General features: G+C 47.6%; 1 protein-coding gene across 2 annotated transcripts in view; it reads left to right on the top strand.

Moving 5' to 3' along the window:
• CDH23 (cadherin related 23) overlaps positions 1–18253 on the top strand; it is a 516293-nt gene extending 498040 nt beyond the window's left edge. For both annotated transcript variants that reach the window (XM_054034015.1, XM_054034014.1), the window contains 15 exons: positions 754–948; positions 3232–3342; positions 4034–4163; positions 6412–6675; positions 7372–7533; positions 8106–8362; positions 9715–9812; positions 10528–10648; positions 11389–11468; positions 12045–12085; positions 12527–12587; positions 13282–13411; positions 13978–14100; positions 14628–14741; positions 17134–18253. In XM_054034015.1, coding sequence (XP_053889990.1) covers positions 754–948; positions 3232–3342; positions 4034–4163; positions 6412–6675; positions 7372–7533; positions 8106–8362; positions 9715–9812; positions 10528–10648; positions 11389–11468; positions 12045–12085; positions 12527–12587; positions 13282–13411; positions 13978–14100; positions 14628–14741; positions 17134–17457 — 2211 coding nt within the window. In that variant the 3' untranslated portion in view covers positions 17458–18253. The remainder of the gene's footprint in view (positions 1–753; positions 949–3231; positions 3343–4033; positions 4164–6411; positions 6676–7371; positions 7534–8105; positions 8363–9714; positions 9813–10527; positions 10649–11388; positions 11469–12044; positions 12086–12526; positions 12588–13281; positions 13412–13977; positions 14101–14627; positions 14742–17133) is intronic.

The following is an 18253-nucleotide window of genomic DNA, read 5'->3' as shown; positions in this document are numbered from 1 at the left end:
TTGGCCTCCACCTCCCCTAAAAATGAGGTCCTCCTTTCTCTAAAGACCTTTACTTGAAATATTGGAAAAATATATCACTGTAGCCTGCTAGAACCTGTCCCTATCACAGGGTCTCATGAGGGGTTCAAGGAGAGCAAATTAATGGGGACTCTCAGGGTAGCTTTAGAGAACTGAAACTTCAGGAGACAAGCAAAATAAAGAAACCACTGATCAGAGTGTGCCAAGTGTATTTATAAATGAGGTCTTCAATCTGGGGACTGAAACACTGATATTTTAAACAGTTTCTTGTCTACGTGAAGCTCTGCTTAGCTCATACAGAGCCCAGATAGACAATGAGGCTGTTTTTCAGGTGTAGAAAATGATGCCTTTGTTTGTGTTCCCGGACTCCTTTGGAAGCTGTCCCGTATACTCCTGCATGTCTGAAGCTGTAACAGCAGCCTTGGCCACCAGATAGAAGCATTGCAAACAGACAAGAGAGCTAGGGATATTGTCAGCAGTGCAGCTGTACAGTGGAGATGTGCATGAATTTTACTGGTGTGATTTAAGCCAGCATTTTGTCCTGGATCACCTTACAGTTCATAGCAGGGACTCTCTTGAAATGTTTGTGGGTGCTTACAGAAACGGACAGAGTTCCCATTAAGTAGTTTACAGGCCACTCTTCTTGTCATGGTCTGTAGAGAGGGGAGTTGGGAGATTTATTGGTGTGTGTTCCCCCTGTACATGGATTGATATTCTGCTTGTGTGTGTGAATAGGAAATACCTCTCCGGTCCAATGTGTATGAAGTCTATGCCACAGACAAAGATGAGGGTCTCAATGGAGCTGTACAGTACAACTTATTGAAAACTGGAGCAGGGAATAAAGACTGGGAGTACTTCAGCATCGACTCCAGCAGTGGACTCATCCAGACAGCAAGGAGGCTCGACCGAGAAAAACAAGCAGTGTACAGTGTAAGTCTGGGAAAAGGAGTGGTGGCTGGGACATGGATTTAGTCCACATACTTGTTTGTCCATATCACAAAACTGTTACCGAGTTTGCCCTTCTCTGTCTCAGACCTGGCATCACAGGGAATGAAACATATTATGATTGAGGGAGAGTTGTATGAAGGCTCAGGACTGGTCATGCAGCAGAAAAGGACAGGGGTACACTGGCAGATCTGTGGGTGGAGACAGGACTGCGATAGCGGGGGTTGTTAGCAGGTCAGGATGGAAACCTTCCCCCGAGTGGTATGGGTGAGTCCTGCACAGTGGTTGATCTCACTGTGTTAGGCTCTGTCTCTGTGTATTTCCCACTTTCACAATTAAAATCTCACCTCTCAAATAATAAAAATAGCAGGAAGCAGTAACTTAGAAACTGCAAGTCCTGATGATGAACTGTTTCTTTGACACTTTGGTGTATTCCTCCCAACCCTTGTCCTTGTCCAACTGTGGTCATGGGCTGCTGTGTGCCATTGCAACTCCCCCGCAAAGAAATCACCTGCAATCCAGCTACCTTTAGGGTGATACGCATGCCGCACTCAGGCCTTTGGGGGGGAGTTAAATGTTGGGGCTGTACGTTTTTCAACTTGTAGTAATTTTAGGTCTACAGCTTACCCCAGGCTGCCGAGCACAAACCTCCCTAGTTTATCAAATGGATCAAAAGATTTACCAGCCTGGCAGCTGAGGGGAACATGATATTAATACGTTCTCCGATACCACTCCGTTTGCTCCAAGACATAGGGTCACTGTTATCTTTCATTTGCTATACCTAGCCCAGAAAAAACCTCTTCTATCAGCCTTCACCTTTTTCTCAGTCCCTAGCTGTCCCCGTGCCTCAGTGGGTGACAGCTGAGAAAGCCAAATTCAGGACAAAGTGCTGAGAAATAGGGCAGACTCACCCCAAAGTGGTGGGTATTCTATCATTAGGTTATACCAAGCCAGTAACAAAAGTGAACTTCTGTCTCACCACATTGGTTAGCAAGAAGCCAAAGATGCAGTCTCCTTAGGCAGGGCCGGCGCTTCCACTAGGCGACCCTAGACGGTCGCCTAGGGCGGCAGGATTTGGGGGGCGGCATTTTGCCATCCTCGGCAGAAATTCAGCGGCGGGGGGTCCTTCCGCTCCGGGTCTTCAGCGGAAATTCGGCAGCGGGTCCTTCACTCACTCCGGGACCCGCCGCCGAATGCTCAAAGGAAGAGCACTGCCACCTAGGGCAGCAAAAACCCTGGCACCGCTCCTGTCCTTAGGCATTCCAGCCCTTGTCTCACCACCCAGACACTGGACTCTATGATGATGGTTACTGAAAAGCAGTTTAATCACATATAGGGTCCTTCTAATCCCAAGAGATCAGCCACATAGAAAGGTCAATATATAACTCAGATCTTACTCTATAATCACGCTAATGCCAATCCTTTTAGTAACTAAAACTAAAGGTTTAAAAGAAGAGAGTTAATAATGGCTAACAGATCATTTACATACAAATAGTTGCAAAGTCCTTACATCAGGTTTGTAGCAGTGATGGAATAAACTGCTAACTTGTAAAGTCTCTCTGGTAATTTCCAGAAGATTGGAAGGTCCTCAGTCCATATTTCAAAATGGTCCGTTTAGTTATAAGTCCATAGTCCACAAAATCAGGTCAGGAAAGGGCAAAATGGAGATATCTCAGGGATCTTTTATATCCTCTACCATGTGCCTGGAAATTTATTGTCTCAAGATGGAGTCCAGGGTCACCTGAGCATATCACATGTCCTTACAGGGCTTGATGATTCACAGGGTGTAGCCATTCCTCAAATTCTTGCTGAGGCATCCACAGGAAGATCTATCTGGGCAGAATGAGGTTCTTCTATGGCCCATTGTGAGGGCCAAGTGTCTTTGATGGGCCATCAATACATTACTCTCTGGCCTTAATGTAAATTTTACCTGGTGGGTGTTACCCAGGAATACAATACACGTGTATGATGTCACTACATAGCCAATATTCATAACTTCAGATACAAAAATGATACATGCATATAAACAGGATAATCATACTTAGTGAACCATAACTTTTCCATTGACACCTTACATGACATACTTTGTACAAGATTTGTTGCAATTGTCTAACAGTGATAATATCAATGATATAAATGTTCATATTCAATCATACAGCATCATACTAACTTCTTGGCTTGCAGTAGGGCCCCCCCCATTTGCTAGTGTTTTGCAAAGTCTTAAAAGGCAAGCGTGTGACTAAAGTTGCGTGTGTGTTTCTCCTGCAGCTGATCATCGTGGCATGTGACCAGGGCCAGCCTGCGTATGAGACCATGCAGCCTCTCCAGGTGGCACTGGATGACATTGATGACAATGAACCCATCTTTCTGAGACCACCTGTAAGCAGAGCTATCTTGTCCCCTTGCAGTGGACAGTTCTAGGTGAAGGGATATGGACTATCCGAGTACGTCTACACAGGGATAAAAGACCATGGCTGGCCTGGATCAGCTGACTTGGGCTCGGGCTGCCGAGCTAAAAATTGCTGTGTAGACATTCAGGATCAGGCTGGAGCCCAAGCTCTAATACCCGCCACCTCCAAGGGTCCCAGAGCTTGGGCTCCAGCCCAAGCCCGAGCATCTACACAGCGGTTTTCACCCCCGGAGCCCAAGCCCCGCAAGCCCAAGTCAGCTGACTCAGGCCAGCCGTGTGTCGACATAGGACACGCTGAAGTTAGTGAGACAGCAGACAGTTAATGTGCTAAGTGAAAATGAACATTAGCCACAAAAACAGAAATTCTCATCTTAATCCAGCTGCCAATCCTGAGCCTTCCCTATGGTGCCTGGGGGGTGCAGTGTGTAGTATATGCGATGAGTAATGCGGTCCCTGGGGATTAACTGAGGAGCTTGGTGTTACTTGAATGAAGTTTGTTATGATTTGTCTATTATTAGCATTTTAAGGCAAAGAGAGAAAAAGTCTCCAATCCGTGAGGTCAGAGTGAGCTCTATAACATCATGATCGTTGTTTATTCTTACTACTCTACTGCCTTCCCCTGTAACACTCCTTCTCTTCTCCCTGGGCCCACGCTGGCAGAGAGGTAGACCTCAGTATCAAGCTCTGTCTGTTCCTGAACATTCCCGCCCTGGTACCATTGTGGGGAATGTCACTGGTGCTGTGGATGCAGATGAGGGCTCCAATGCTATCGTCTATTACTTCATAGCAGGTAGAGTTGCTTCCCTTCTCAGTTTCTCTGTGGGGTTGTTTGTTTTGTGCTGCTGCTTTAATTTTGGATGAATTAAGGGCTTGTCTACACTTAAAACGCCACCGTGGCACAGCTGCACCGCTGTAGCACTTCAGTGTAGATGCTACTTATGCCGATGGGAGGGGTTCTCCCATCGGCGCAGGTAATCCATCTCCCCAAGAGGCGATAGCTAGGTCAATGGAAGAATTGTTCTGCTGACCAACACTGCCTACACGGGGACTTAGGTCGGTTTAACAAGGCTGCTCAGGGGTGGGGATTTTTTACATCCCGACCGACATAGTTAAACTGACCTAATTTTCTAGTGTAGACCAGGCCTCAGTGTTGGTGAAGGTGCAGGACAGAGAGCAATACCTTGAGCCAGGTATAATGACAGCTGCTGTGCAAGCTTCCTCAACACCTCTCTGTCACAGCACCTACATCCTGACCTTCATCAGCCCCTGGCTATTCCAGCCTTGTGACTCCTAAACTCTGCTATTGCATCACAATCTTGGCTGGGAGCAAAGCTGCTATTCTAGCCCTTGGACCATCACACAGCCCTGAAGATACTCCTGGATCTTAACTTGCAACTCTGCTGCTATTCCAGGGGTGACTTAAAATGGCTTAAAATCGAGGTGACTGGGCAATCATGTCAACTCACTGCCTTTAGAAACTTGCAGCATGTGTGTCCAGGTTTCTACCTAGATCTCTTCAGATGGGCCCCACAGACTCCCCTCCTCCCTCATTTCCTGCTTCATGGGGGCTGTACTGTTATTTAGCTATTGCAGAGGCAGAGGGCATCCATGGTCCTAAAATAAAATCCATAAGGTATTGCTTTGCCCTGGCATGAACACAACATTGCTTCTGTAAATGCAGTAGTGGCAGTGCCTGCTCTCCTTACCCTGTGAAAAATGCAGCTGTCACACAGAGCAGGTTGCTAGCGGCACAGTATCACATTCCATCTGGCAATGTGACACTCCGTATCAAGGACCCCAACACATCTTACCAGGCATATGGTACGAAGCTGCATCGCTAAGCCAGAGAAACGCCATTCTGCTGTTTCATGGGTTAATTGGGAGCTGAAAAAAGGGGATGTCAGGAAAGTTGCTTGTAGCAGGGTGCCATAATAAGGCAACCGGCGTGTGTGTGTGTGTGTGTGTGTGTGTGCGCGTGCGCACATTGACAGCTGTTTGGTAGGGAGATGTCAGACCTTACGTGAACTCAGTGATGTTTCACACAGTGACAGCCTATTCTGGTGAGCACACTTCTTGGGGGATAGTTTTTAAACCTCTTTCATAAGATGAGAAACTCAGCTCATGAGTTGAATTAAAGAAAATGAAACAATTAAACTGAAAGGCCAGTTCAGCTGGGAGGAAGGAGAAGAAAGGGACAGGGAAAGTTGGGTGGGAGAAAGAGACAGACAGACATCTACTTTATAGGCTTGGCATTCATGGAATAGACACACACACACACACAGAGAGACATAAACCTGCACAGCTTGTGAGCCCTTACCCAGCACCCTCCATGCCACACAGGAACATCCCAGGCGAGAGCTGTGATATCAGTTGTGTGGCCTTCATGTGTGCATCCATGGGGGACTTGTTGACCCCTCCCATCTGCTTTTTCCTAGCAGGTTTAGAGGTATTTATGCAGAGGACTATTCATACATAAGAGGCTATCCAAAGAGGGACATTACCAGTGGATGTGAGGTAGTGTGGTAAGGGGAACGCGAGGAGCCATTGTCATGGCATCAGTGGGGCTAATTCTAGGAGATCCAGAAATGGATCCAGAGTGTTCCATTTATATCCTGACTGTGTTAAAATATCATATGATTTCCTAAGAACTGGTGATGTTTTAGAGCTCAAGATTCCTTCGCGTTAGCAGAACCAGAATCAGGATTCATGAGCAGACTCAGTGAGCTGGTCAGGGCAGGGAATGTATCTTACTGGGTGTTTGTAAAAGATCTGTAAATGTATGGAACTAGATACATTATTTTGAAATGTTTTCCTCTGAGGACAAGGAGACCTGGACACCATTTCTGGGCCTGCCTGGAGTGGACCCAGTGTAATCCTGTGGGAAGGGAGGGCAATCTGGAGAAAGGCAGGGAAAGGCCAGGTTTAGGGTCTGAACTGGATTTCTGTGCCCATCTGTTCTCCTCATCTATGTACCAGATCCAAAAGGGAAGTTTTAGGGCACAGGTAAGACTGACCTGCATTCCGTTTACCCTTCCTAGCTGGTAACAGGGAGAACAATTTCAAGTTAAGCCAGGAGGGGAAGCTGCAGGTGCTACGAGACCTGGATCGAGAGACAGAGCCCTATTACTCCATCATTGTCAAAGCCTCCAGTAACAGGAACTGGACACCTTCTAGAGGTCACAGGGCAGCCAGAATCCAGGCCTTGGACCCCAGCACAGACACCACTCTGCAGGAAGTCCGGATCTTTCTGGATGATATTAATGATCAGCCTCCCCGATTCTCTAAGTCAGAATACACGGCAGGTAAGAGAGGTGGTGTTACGAGAAGATGGCCAGCTGGTTGGTTGACTGTTTTCCCTGGGGTAAAAACAGAGGTTGCCATTCCAGGATACAAGCTCAGGTCCTAAGCATCCTGGGCTGGCGAGGGCTGAGATCTCCGTGGCCTGGGATGGGGACTATTGGAAGGAAAACTGTACAAGGGGAGAAACCCAAACTTCTCCAAGGAGATAGTGAAGGGGACCTGGATTAACCCACCAAGCTAAGCTCCATTCCCAAAACCTGCCATACTGCACAGCCAATTACAATCTACCAGCAAAGCCCTGGACAGCAGCAGGCAGTTATACTGTCAGCTGCAAGCTTCCCAGGGAGGTTCACTTGCTGATGAAGACTATTTGACACAAGAGTCTGGCTGTGCAGCTCCATAATAGCCCTGGCTTCTCTCCTTCTTTGGGCGGGTTACTGGCAAAGCCAGGCAAACTGAACGGGGTCAGGGGTCAAATGGGCATATTGTCTACAGGACTGGTAAGGAAACTTCTTGGTGAGGGGTTATTTTGGTGGGCAGCAGGGGTGAGGGATCCCTCTTTGCCACGATGGCAATTGGCATTTTCAGGGGAAACTCTTCCTTACAGTACCTCCTCATTCCGGGGTGTGGCCCGAGATTTGTGTTACATACCCTACTCCATTTCCTTCTCTTCCTTTCTTGCCCCCCACCTCCAAAAGGGGTTGCGACAGATGCCAAGGTGGGTTCAGAGCTGATCAGGGTAGTGGCACTGGACTCCGATGTGGGGAACAATAGCCTGGTCTTGTACAACATCCTGGGAATCCGTTACATCAAGCAGCACTCCAATGACTCGGAGGAGGTGGCCAGCATCTTCAGTATTGGTAAGTACCCATTTGTCACCACAGGAGCCTCAAGCAGAGATGTTCTCACTAAACAGCACAGAGATCCATAGGTTCTCATTCCCCTCCCTCCCACCAATAAGCAGGGACCGAAATGACAGTTAGCTAGTCTGAGTGGGGAAGTTTAAGGGTGCCATATGTTTACAGCCAGACCTCCCATCTCCGATCTCTTTGGTCCCACGTGTGATCCTCCCACAGCAGTGGCTGAAATTGATGCAGTTTCTGTTGCTCAGAGTGGGTACGCAGTGCTGTCCATCACACAGATAGGGAGCACCTTTTTCTTTTTCTCATTTCTTCTGCTGTGGCTTCAACAGTCCCTTGCTGGGGAGCCATTTGAAGTAGGAGTGGGTTTACGTGAGGAGGCAACAGCCTTCAAGGCACAAGGAGAGGAATAACGTTCACACTGGAGATGATGTTATGGGCCAGGTTGTCTGATATGGATAAATCCCCACCCAGCCCAAAAAGCACAAAGGAAGCTGAGAGTCTATTTATTTACTGATGGTCATCTAAAATTATTGGGCTAATTCTTGACTTGGGATTGGCTCTCCCCAAAGGTAACTTGGATGGGATCCTGCGAACCTTTGACCTTTTCACAGCCTACAACCCTGGCTACTTTGTGGTGGACATCATGGCTTCAGACCTAGCAGGGCATAATGACACTGCCGTTGTCGGAATCTACATCTTGCGGGATGACCAGCGGGTGAAAATCATCATCAACGAGATCCCAGACAAGGTGCGGCAATTTGAGGAAGAGTTCATCAGTCTGTTGTCCAACATCACAGGAGCCATTGTCAACACGGATGATGTGCAGGTAATAACAGCTCCTGGGCTATGCGTATACCCTGATGTGCCATAACATGGCTCACACTGCTCAGAATCTGGGACTAGATGATGGAGGATGGATCACTTGAAATTGCCCTGTTCTGTTCATTCACTCTGAGGAATCTGGCCACTGTCGAAAGACAGGATACAGGGCTAGATGGACCATTGGTCTTGACCCCCTGTGGCCATTTTTATGACTTACAACATAAATCCAGCCACAAAGTGATTGATCTACCACTGATGGTTCAAGAACCCCCCTTGTTTTATTTTTAACTGGTCTCTCCTGAAACAGGAGCAGAATATGTGCCTTGTTCCTCCACCACCCACCATCATGAACTCTAGAGGCAGCAGAGAGGGATCCAGTCTTCTGCAGCATTTTTGACTGACATCTAATGTCTGTGGTTAGAAGGTTAGCATGTTGGGATATAGCCAGACTGGGGACACTTGATCATTGTGATTTGTTAGAATGTATCAGCTCAGTGGGAACACTGCAGGATAGAGCTAACAAAAATATCAGCTTATCATTGTTCTGGAAAGAGGAGAGTGCTTATGTGAGAGGTTCCAAGTCCCCACCATCGCCATCACCACACACACACTTCTCTGCTGGTCTATTATATGAATAATTCTTAGCAGTTACATAAAGTATGGGCATCTTCAAAGTGCCTTACAGACTAATTCAGTCTCTTAGCACGGCTATATGGGAGGTAAGTAATATTGTCCCCATTTTACATATGGAGAAACTGATACACAAAGGGGTTGTGACTAGTCCAAGCTCACACAAGAAGTCAGTAGAAGATCTGGGATTAGAACTCAACAGCTCCTGGCTTCCTCCTCAACCTAAATGTCTGTGCTGCCCCTGCATGCACGGGCAATGACAGCAGCCCTTTCTGGGACAGCAGTTCATGTCTTTGTGGAGCAGGAAAGGAGGCATAACAGTTGAATAAAGGAAGAGGGCCTCAGCCATTTATTTCAAACCCAAAGTGGCCTTAGTTTGCTGGCTAATGGTATAGGACCTCCTGACTAAGGTGAATGGCCAAAGCAGTAGGCGAGCAAATTGCAGAGATGGGCCCAAAATGAAAACTTTAAAAAGACTAATGGGGCATCGCAAGAAGCCCTGGCTTACAGTCTCCTATTAGTGAGATCTTTTCTGGGATGTGTTCTGAACTGGGGTTTCAGCCCCATCTCTGAATTCCTGACAAACTGTGCCATGAAAGAACCAATATGGGCATGGCCTGATAGCGTGCACAAAGCCCTTTGGTGCGCTAGAACCTGGGGTGGCTGCCCTAGAAGGTGACATGTTCCCTGTGGCTATACAATGAGCATCTTTTTTCTCTCTCTTAGTTCCATGTGGACAAAAAGGGCCGTGTGAACTCTGCCCAGACAGAGTTGCTGATCCATGTGGTGAATAGAGAAACCAATAGGATTCTGGATGTGGAGCGGTAAGCTACTGTCTCTCTGTATGCATAGATGGGAGAGGGAAGGAAGCAGGAGGAGGGGCATTCATGCTTTTGGAAACAATAAGGAAGTTTTATATCTCAGTTGCTTCATTTCAAAGCACTGGAAGGTTGATGCCAGTAACACTAGGTCTAATGCATCTTTCTGTGTGGATGGGCTTGTCCTCCCAAAGAAATCTTACTGTGTTTAAACATGCATTAGTGGACCCAAGTCTGATCATGACTGACTGGTCGGTGTATACAAGGTGAAGTCCTATTCGGCATTGTTTCCAACTTAGGCATCCTGTCCCCATCTCCAGAGCAGTGAGGACAATGAAATAACACCTGTACATACCCCACTTTGCCCCAACTGTTCTTGACGGCTGCCTTAGCTCCACCAGCAAAGTTTATTGCCAGCACCAGAACAAGTGGCTATCACATTCCAATACTGAATTTTTAAGAAACATCTGCTAGCCTTGAAATCTGGTTAGCTTGCTACACAGCCAGGACCTTGCTGATCAAGTCATTTACAAAGACGCTTCTGGTACCATCCAAGCTGCCCAAAGCAATGTGCACTTCTGCCTCCCAATGCCATTGTGCCCTGGACTATCTGGAGGAGGGTTCAGGATCTCCTGGGCTAAACTCTTAAAAGGTATTTTTGGTGGTCAGGAAATGAAAGGAGCCCCTGTTCAAACATCCGCTCTCTTTTCTTTCTTCCTAGAGTGATCCAGATGATTGATGAGAATAAGGAGCAGCTGCGGAATCTCTTCAGGAATTACAATGTGTTGGACGTGCAGCCTGCCATCACTGCCAGGGCCCCAGATGACCTCTCAGCGCTGCAGGTAAAGGAGAGGGGCATCTTTGATTCCCTACCTGCCTGTGCCATCAACCCTTTCACTTCCCTGAGAATCACTTGGCATGGCTGTCCAGCCCACCCACTGGGTGACACTAAAGGAAAGTGCCTCTTGCATGATTGCCTCCAAGTGCCTTTTTTTAAAACAGGAAAGTGATATTTACAGCTGCTGACATGTAGCAGAAGGAATTATTTCTCCAGGAATCTACTGTCACCCAGTGGAGTGGGATGAGTTGACAGCAGGACATGTTAAACCTAGAGGCTAAGGCTATGTCTGCATTGGCGGGCAGCGATCGATCCAGCGGGAGTCGATTTATCACGTCTAGTCTAGATGCGATAAATCGACCCCCGAGCGCTCTCCTGTCGACTCCTGTACTCCACTGCCGCAAGAGGCGCAGGCAGAGTCGACGGGGGAGCGGCAGCAGTCGACTCACCGCAGTGAAGACACCGCGGTGAGTAGGTCTAAGTACATCAACTTCAGCTATGTTATTCGTGTAGCTGAAACTGCGTAACTTAGATCGATCCCTTCCCCTCCCCCATGTAGACCAGGCCTCAGCTGCTTTACTGCATCCACTAGCAGGTGATGGACTGTCCCTTCTCTATAGTATCTACTTTCTTCCTGTGGGCCCAGGCTTGTCTAAAACTTGGAAACGTTTCCTCTTGTTTGCTCTCCATCTGCAGGTTTAAAAGTGCTCACATCTGTTACAAATAACTTGTTATCTTTTCTAGATGGCAATTATCATCTTGGCTATTCTCCTCTTCCTGGCTGCCATGCTCTTCATCCTCATGAACTGGTACTACAGAACAGTGTGAGTAGCCCTAAGCGCCTGGGACTGCAGGACAATGCAAGTATATGGATAAACCTAACTGTTTGGATATTATAGAGCAGAGTAAATGACAACAATAACCTGAAATGATAGAACATCATGAGTAACCCATGCAACCTGGGAACGATAGACCAGAATGGCTAATCTAAGATCCTGCGTACTGCAGGGTGAAATGATGGGCACCAATTTTAAATGCAGCTAGTCTTTCAATGGAATTCAGGCTTCTAGCTCACATATGCTGAAAATATTACCTAAGCACCCAAGAAGCACAATCCTTTGAGTACTCCTGACGTAAAGGATCTTTCTGCAGTGACTGGAATAATATACCTACAGCAAGAGACTACAAATGTTAGAACTCTAGCCAAGAGAAGAAGGCACCATCTGAGCTAATAGATTGTTTTTGAGAATGTCCTGAAACCATAGCCCATGTCCTTGCTGTCTAGTGACCTATGACTTATTTGCAAGCACTGTCCCATTTCACATGATTGTTCCTCACACTCCTCACTTTAAGTCTGTCTTTCCTTCAATTGACTTAATTTTTTTCCTTTTTTTCCCCAGACACAAAAGGAAATTAAAAGCTATCGTGGCCGGCTCAACAGGTGGGAGACTGTTGTTGTTGTTTTTTTTGTTGATATAACAATATGAGATTCTTCTTAAAGACATGCAGGCTAATAAATATGGGGGAAATAGTGTGAAACACAGATATTGGGCAGTGGGGAGAAACCCAGGAATCTGTTGAAAGAGATTTTGGGCTGCTAGTGGGCAATATATTAGAAATGAGTTTGCCTCGTTATTGGTAATAGATGCATAGATATGACATTGGGAGAATTTTGTTAGTTGCCAGAGCTTTGAGCTATCAGCCCCAGAATATCTCCCCCATTGGCATTGCAGTTGTTTCCTTCAAGATCTAGGGTGCTGGGCTGTCCGTTCCCCATCTCTCCCTCCAAATAGAAGTGTGGATTTGTGCCCATAGCCATGCTGTTGTCTGTTACTTAGCCTATATAAATGTCAGTTTAACCTACACCTGCTGCCTTCCGCAGGAAACCGAGGCTTCATGGACATCATGGACATGCCAAACACAAATAAATATTCCTTTGATGGGTGAGTTCACAATACTTTTTTTGCTTTTCACAGTTCATTCTACATGACACAGCAGGGGGAATCTCTGATATTCCATGGGCAGAACAAGTGTTTTAGCACCACCACTGGCTTCTGCTAGCACCTGCAACACAAATCATCTCTGTAGTCACTTGCCACTGAAAGCTAGGATTCCACAGCCTGGTAGTATCAGGAGACACCATAACATTACTTAGACCTGGACCTCTCTTGCAAGTCACCCTTCGTATTAATCCAGCACCTAAGCAGTGCAGACTTGTGGCACCTACTGATGAACGGCAGACACAACAGAACTTTGAAAATCACCTGCAGGCAGATGTTACAATTCTACAGTTTATCACCTATAGATTCTTACAGGAAGAATCTGGGTCTGGGCCAGGTGGTGTTTGCTTGAAGTTGTTGTTTAAATGCCTAATCTAGGCTTCTAGAATTAATCGTACAGAAATGCCTCTTAATTTAACTACAGCTTGAAGGCAAATGGAGGATTGAAGCAAATTCATATTTTGTTTGTGATGGAAGGAGGAGATATGACCTTGTCAGAATCTGGTTTTTGGAAGGAGTGATTACAGTGCATAAATCCCTAGAGTAGAACAATGTGTTATTTTCAGAGAAGCAGCTATAGCGGGCCCCGTCTTACTGTCTCCCTTCATTCACTTCGGCCCTTTGTGTGTCTGTGTAGGGCTAACCCTGTGTGGCTAGATCCTTTCTGCAGGAATATGGAGCTAGCAGCGCAGGCAGAGCATGAAGATGACCTGCCTGAGAACCTGAGTGAAATCACAGACCTATGGAACAGCCCAGCCAGGACTCACGTGAGATACTGCCAACTTATTCTTACCTTGGGTGGGGGAAGTGACAGTTCAGTCAGGATTCAGATGGACTGAGTTCGCATCTCACTTATACCAGTGCAAATCAGGAGTAATTCCATTGTAGTTAATAGAGCTACCCCAGCCCAGCCCGCCCCTTCTGCCTGAAGCCCCGCCCCTTCTTCCCAAGGCCCTGCCCTTCCCACCCCTCTTCCCCCACCTAGGGGGAAGCACACCCCTAGGTTGCCCAAGCATCCCCGGCCCTTGAGTGCACAGCATGGCCCCCAGCCCCAGAGCACAGGGAGAGTGGGCAGCATGGCCCCCAGACCCAGAGCTCAGGGAGGGCGGGTAGGTGGCACGAGTACAGCTCCAGGGCTCTGGGGGAAAAAGCCAGCCCGCAGCCCCGCAGAGCACCAGTGGGAAGCAGGAGGGGGCCTGAGGGTAGAGCATGAGCAGGACCACACAGGGCTGTTTGGGGAGGCACAACCTCCCCCAGCCTTTGATACCCGCTGCCCATGGTTCTGCCCCATTTTTGCTGAGGTTTTGTTTTCAGAAACTCCCGTCCATTGTAGGGAACATTTGGAAGAGAGCCCTCTGCTGCCAAACCCGATGATGACCGTTACCTGCGAGCAGCCATCCAGGAATATGACAACATTGCCAAACTAGGTCAGATCATGCGGGAAGGGCCCATCAAGGTGAGTGGAGCTGGCTTCCTCCATTTCTGTCCAATAGCCTTCACGTTTTGGTCCTACGCCATCTTAGTCACTGTCCTTCTTCGTGAAAGGAGCAGGAGAAGGCGAGGTTTCCAAATAGCTCCAGATTCACCGCAGCTGAGAAGAACATTGCCCTGACACAATCCAGTGCAGACTAGTCTTTGCTGTGTGTACCTATCGGAAACCTAACAGGAACACAGCTCTGAAATTCACCCAACTAGACACAGCACAATCTTTGAGCAGAAAACCAGCCTTGGCATCTAACTGTTGGGACAGCCATAGCAAATGCACTATGGCAAATTCCATGTTTAAAACGTGATGGCACTCGAGTGACGTGAAAGCACATACTTTCTTTTGAGATCATTTTTTGTTTAGGGGAAAGTGTCTGCCTGGTTCCTCTTGGATGGGGTGAGCTTCACACCTGGACTCCCTCACTGAGGTAGTTTCAGAGTTTGGGGCTGGTGGGGAGACGCCCCTGTATAATCTCTCCTGTTGCCCCCTCCATCCAGGGCTCTCTCTTGAAGGTGGTCTTGGACGATTACATGCGGCTGAAAAAACTGCTTGCCCAGAGGATGGTGCATAAAGCCACCACCAGTCAGGGGGACCAGTCCTCGGTTACCGAGGTAGAAAGCGTGTGCATGGACATGAGAGGAAATGCTTGCTGTGCCCTCTGGAATGGAGTGTCTGTTTCCATGCCTTTGACCTCTCTAAACTCTGCTGGGTGACCTTTTTGCCCCCTAAAGCTGTGTGAGCTGATGGCTGCCAGTTTAACCAGACACAGGGGAGGGGTCTCCCTCCACCTTTTACTGGAGGCCATACTCACAAAAACACTCTGACTTGGCACAAAGAGAGATTCCAGCCGTAGCCACATTCCTGGCCATCTCATCACCAGGGTGCAGAATGGAAGGGTGCTGGAATACAGTGGAGTTGATGACATGCCACTTACCAGAGTATGTCTCCCCCAGGATGGGTCTGACAGCAAGATAGTGTCTTTCTTTCCTCTCTAAATGTCCACACTGACACTTCTTTTCATCCCCCAATTAATGTGACATCCCACCATTCACCAGTTCCCCCTTTATCCTGTTTTGCTTGGACCATTTGCTCTTTAGAACAAGCCTTTAGAATATATCATTCCAATAATAATACACCTCTACCCCGATATAACGCTGTCTCGGGAATCAAAAAATCTTACCACTTTATAGGTGAAACCACGTTATATCGAACTTGCTTTGATCCGCCAGAGTGCGCAGCCCCACCTCCCCCCCCGGAGCACTGCTTTACCGTGTTGTATCCGAATTCGTGTTACATCGGGGTAGAGGTGTAGTTAGCTGATCAGCCTTTCTGTTTCTCCATCGCTCTGTTCTCCTGGGTCTCCGACATTGCTGCCTGCTCATTCAGCATTTCATTTGGTTGCTCTCCTCCTCTTGGCCCCACACATGTTGGTGTGACTCAGAATTGTGTCCCCTTCTCTCGTGGCAGCGTCTTCGACTTTCTCAGCTTCTAGCTATGTCTCTGTGAAGGATTCCCAGGCCTGCCTCTCTCTGGGTCCAGTCTCACATCTCCTCCTGCACTTCCAACCAAAATCTCAAACGGTCTCTCCAAAGCACAGGTTTTTGTTTTTCCTCTCCATGCATGGCCATTTCATTTCCTATGCCCCCTATGCTCCCGTCTGCCAGGCTGGCCACCTCTCTCATTCAGCTCCTCTTCTTCCGCCTTCAGGCCAGACTTCGACTCCTCCCTGGTGTTTGTTCTGTAGAATATTGTCAAATATCCATCCTTCCTCCTTTGTGCTCACAGCTAAACCGTGGCCAGTGGCAGCTAATGCCTCCAGTTAATGGTGGGGTTGCAGGTAGCAAAGCCCACTCCAAAGCTTTTTTCTATCCCCTCACCATCCCCTCCACCATTGTAGGGTAAGCAGATTTTCAGAGTGGAAAAGCTGAGACATGGTTGTGGGGGTTATGGGGAAGGGTTTGGGGGATGGGGGTTGATGGAGAGGTGAGAGGAAAAGAGGCCCCTCTTCTACCACCTTCCCCCTTTCAGAATGAAAATCTGAGAGCCCTTACAGTACAGGGCAGGGTGGGAGACAACAAGAGTTAGCCTCCTCCTCTCCCTCCCCACAGACCCCCAGCTCAGAGCCAGTTCTTACTTTCCTAGCTCCCTTTAATCTCTTTTTCCACAACTCTGAACCCTCATTCACACACAGCACCATTTCCCTGACACAGCCCCATTCCCTCCACTCAGAATCCCACTCGCTTATCCTCAGTCATGCTGGCAAACTCACCCCTCCCACTTAAGCCGCCTCCATTCCCAAAGTCCCCTCAGCTCCCTTCAACCCAACCCCGGATTGTGCAAAAAGCTCCTTCCTCCTGGCCTCCCCTGCCTTCGTTGGCCTTCGCTCCCCCATCTGCCCCCAGCCCTGATACTCTAAAACTAGTGGAGTCTCTTTCAAGCTACTTAGAAGAAAAAAGTATCTGAAAATCTACTGTTGAAATCTCCCACTTGAACTCACCCCATTTCCACTCTCCACTGCACAGTATTTTGCTTCAAGACCAACACAGCTTAAAAACCAATTCCATGATCTTACTGTAATACAAAAAATAAATACTTCATAATTTACATTGCAGCTCCTTCTGGGCAGGGACTGTCTCAGTCTATATTTCTGTACAGCCTCTAGCACAACTTAGCCTGGTCCCAGCTGAAGCCTCTGGGTGCCACTGAGGAGGAGTAGAAGAGTTCATGGTTACAGATTTTGTGTTAATGCTCATAGACCATGTAGGATCTACTTCAGATTCCAGTTTAGCTTTAAGATGTAGCAAAGAAAACACTGCTGTGAAGCTGCCTACAAATATAACTAGTGGAACCTGCCCCTCATGCTGACCCCTGCTTCAGGAAAAGCTGTCTAGGGCCTTCAAGGGGACAGCTGGTAACCGGCAATGATGCTAAGGGAGGCAGGGGAGGGAAAGGGACACAGGTATTGGAACCCATGTTGTTGATTTGTGCTTGGGCTTCTTGCAGCTGATCCAGAATGACCTGGATGAAGAGGAGGAGCAGAGCCCAAGCCAGGGGAGCCTTCGGTTCCGGCACAAGCAACCTGTAGAGCTCAAAGGCCCAGATGGTATCCATGTGGTGCATGGCAGCACAGGCACTCTGCTAACTTCTGATATCAACAGCCTGCCGGAGGATGACCAGAAAGTGCTGGGTCGGTCCCTGGAGACACTGAACACAGACTGTGGAGGCTATAATGACCGCAATGCTCGCACCGAGTCTGCCAAATCCACCCCCATGCACAAGATGAGGGAGATGATTATGGAGAGCCCACTGGAGATCACAGAGTTATGACTAGAAGTGGCGTCACTTGTCTAGCATTCCAAGAAAGCGTGGCCAAGCAGATAGTCACTGCAAAAAGAAAAAACAGACTCGGGGCAAGAGGGTAGAAGAGAACCTGGTGGCCTAATCACAGCCCCAAAAACTAATCCTACAGAGATAGCCAACTGTTTTGTTTTGATACAGCAGCCTTGGGGAGCCTTACCTTGGTGGAGGGCTCTCAGGACTGTGCTTTCCTAGAAGTACACATCATTTGATCATTAAATTCATATTTTTTTATTTTTTTAAAAAATATGAAAGATTCAAAGTTTCAAAACAGAAGAAGGGAAGCCCTGTGGAATCGAGACATGAACTACTAATGTTTAGGGTTGCAAAAAACCTGCACCAAGTGGGTACAAAGACTCAAGACTTGCATATTTCCTGGCTCCTCAACTCGCCCATGGCTGCATCAGTGCATCCTCCTACTGTGCATGGGACGGGAGCACATCACACCAGGGTGGGGGAAGAAGATTCTGGGGCTGATGTGGCATTCCAGGAAGCCTATAAAGGGAGTCTGAATCTGTTTGGCATTAATCTGTGTCATCACCTTTACAGGAAGAGAAAACAAACCGAAGACATTTCTCCATTTTGCTGGCTTACCAAATCATATACGACGTCAACCAGAAACAGACTGGCATTAACTTGGGTTTTGAATGTAGAGTGTTCGTGTGTAATTTTTTTTGTTTGTTTGTTCCGTTTCTAATAGTAACTTGTTGAGAGTTTTGGGAATGGTCTGTTAAGTGAACCAGAAATACAATATGGATTTGGTTAA

The sequence above is a fragment of the Malaclemys terrapin genome, chromosome 7, assembly GCF_027887155.1.
Source record: "Malaclemys terrapin pileata isolate rMalTer1 chromosome 7, rMalTer1.hap1, whole genome shotgun sequence".
NCBI lineage: Eukaryota > Metazoa > Chordata > Testudines > Emydidae > Malaclemys > Malaclemys terrapin.
This window is presented reverse-complemented; position numbering and strand designations above follow the sequence as displayed.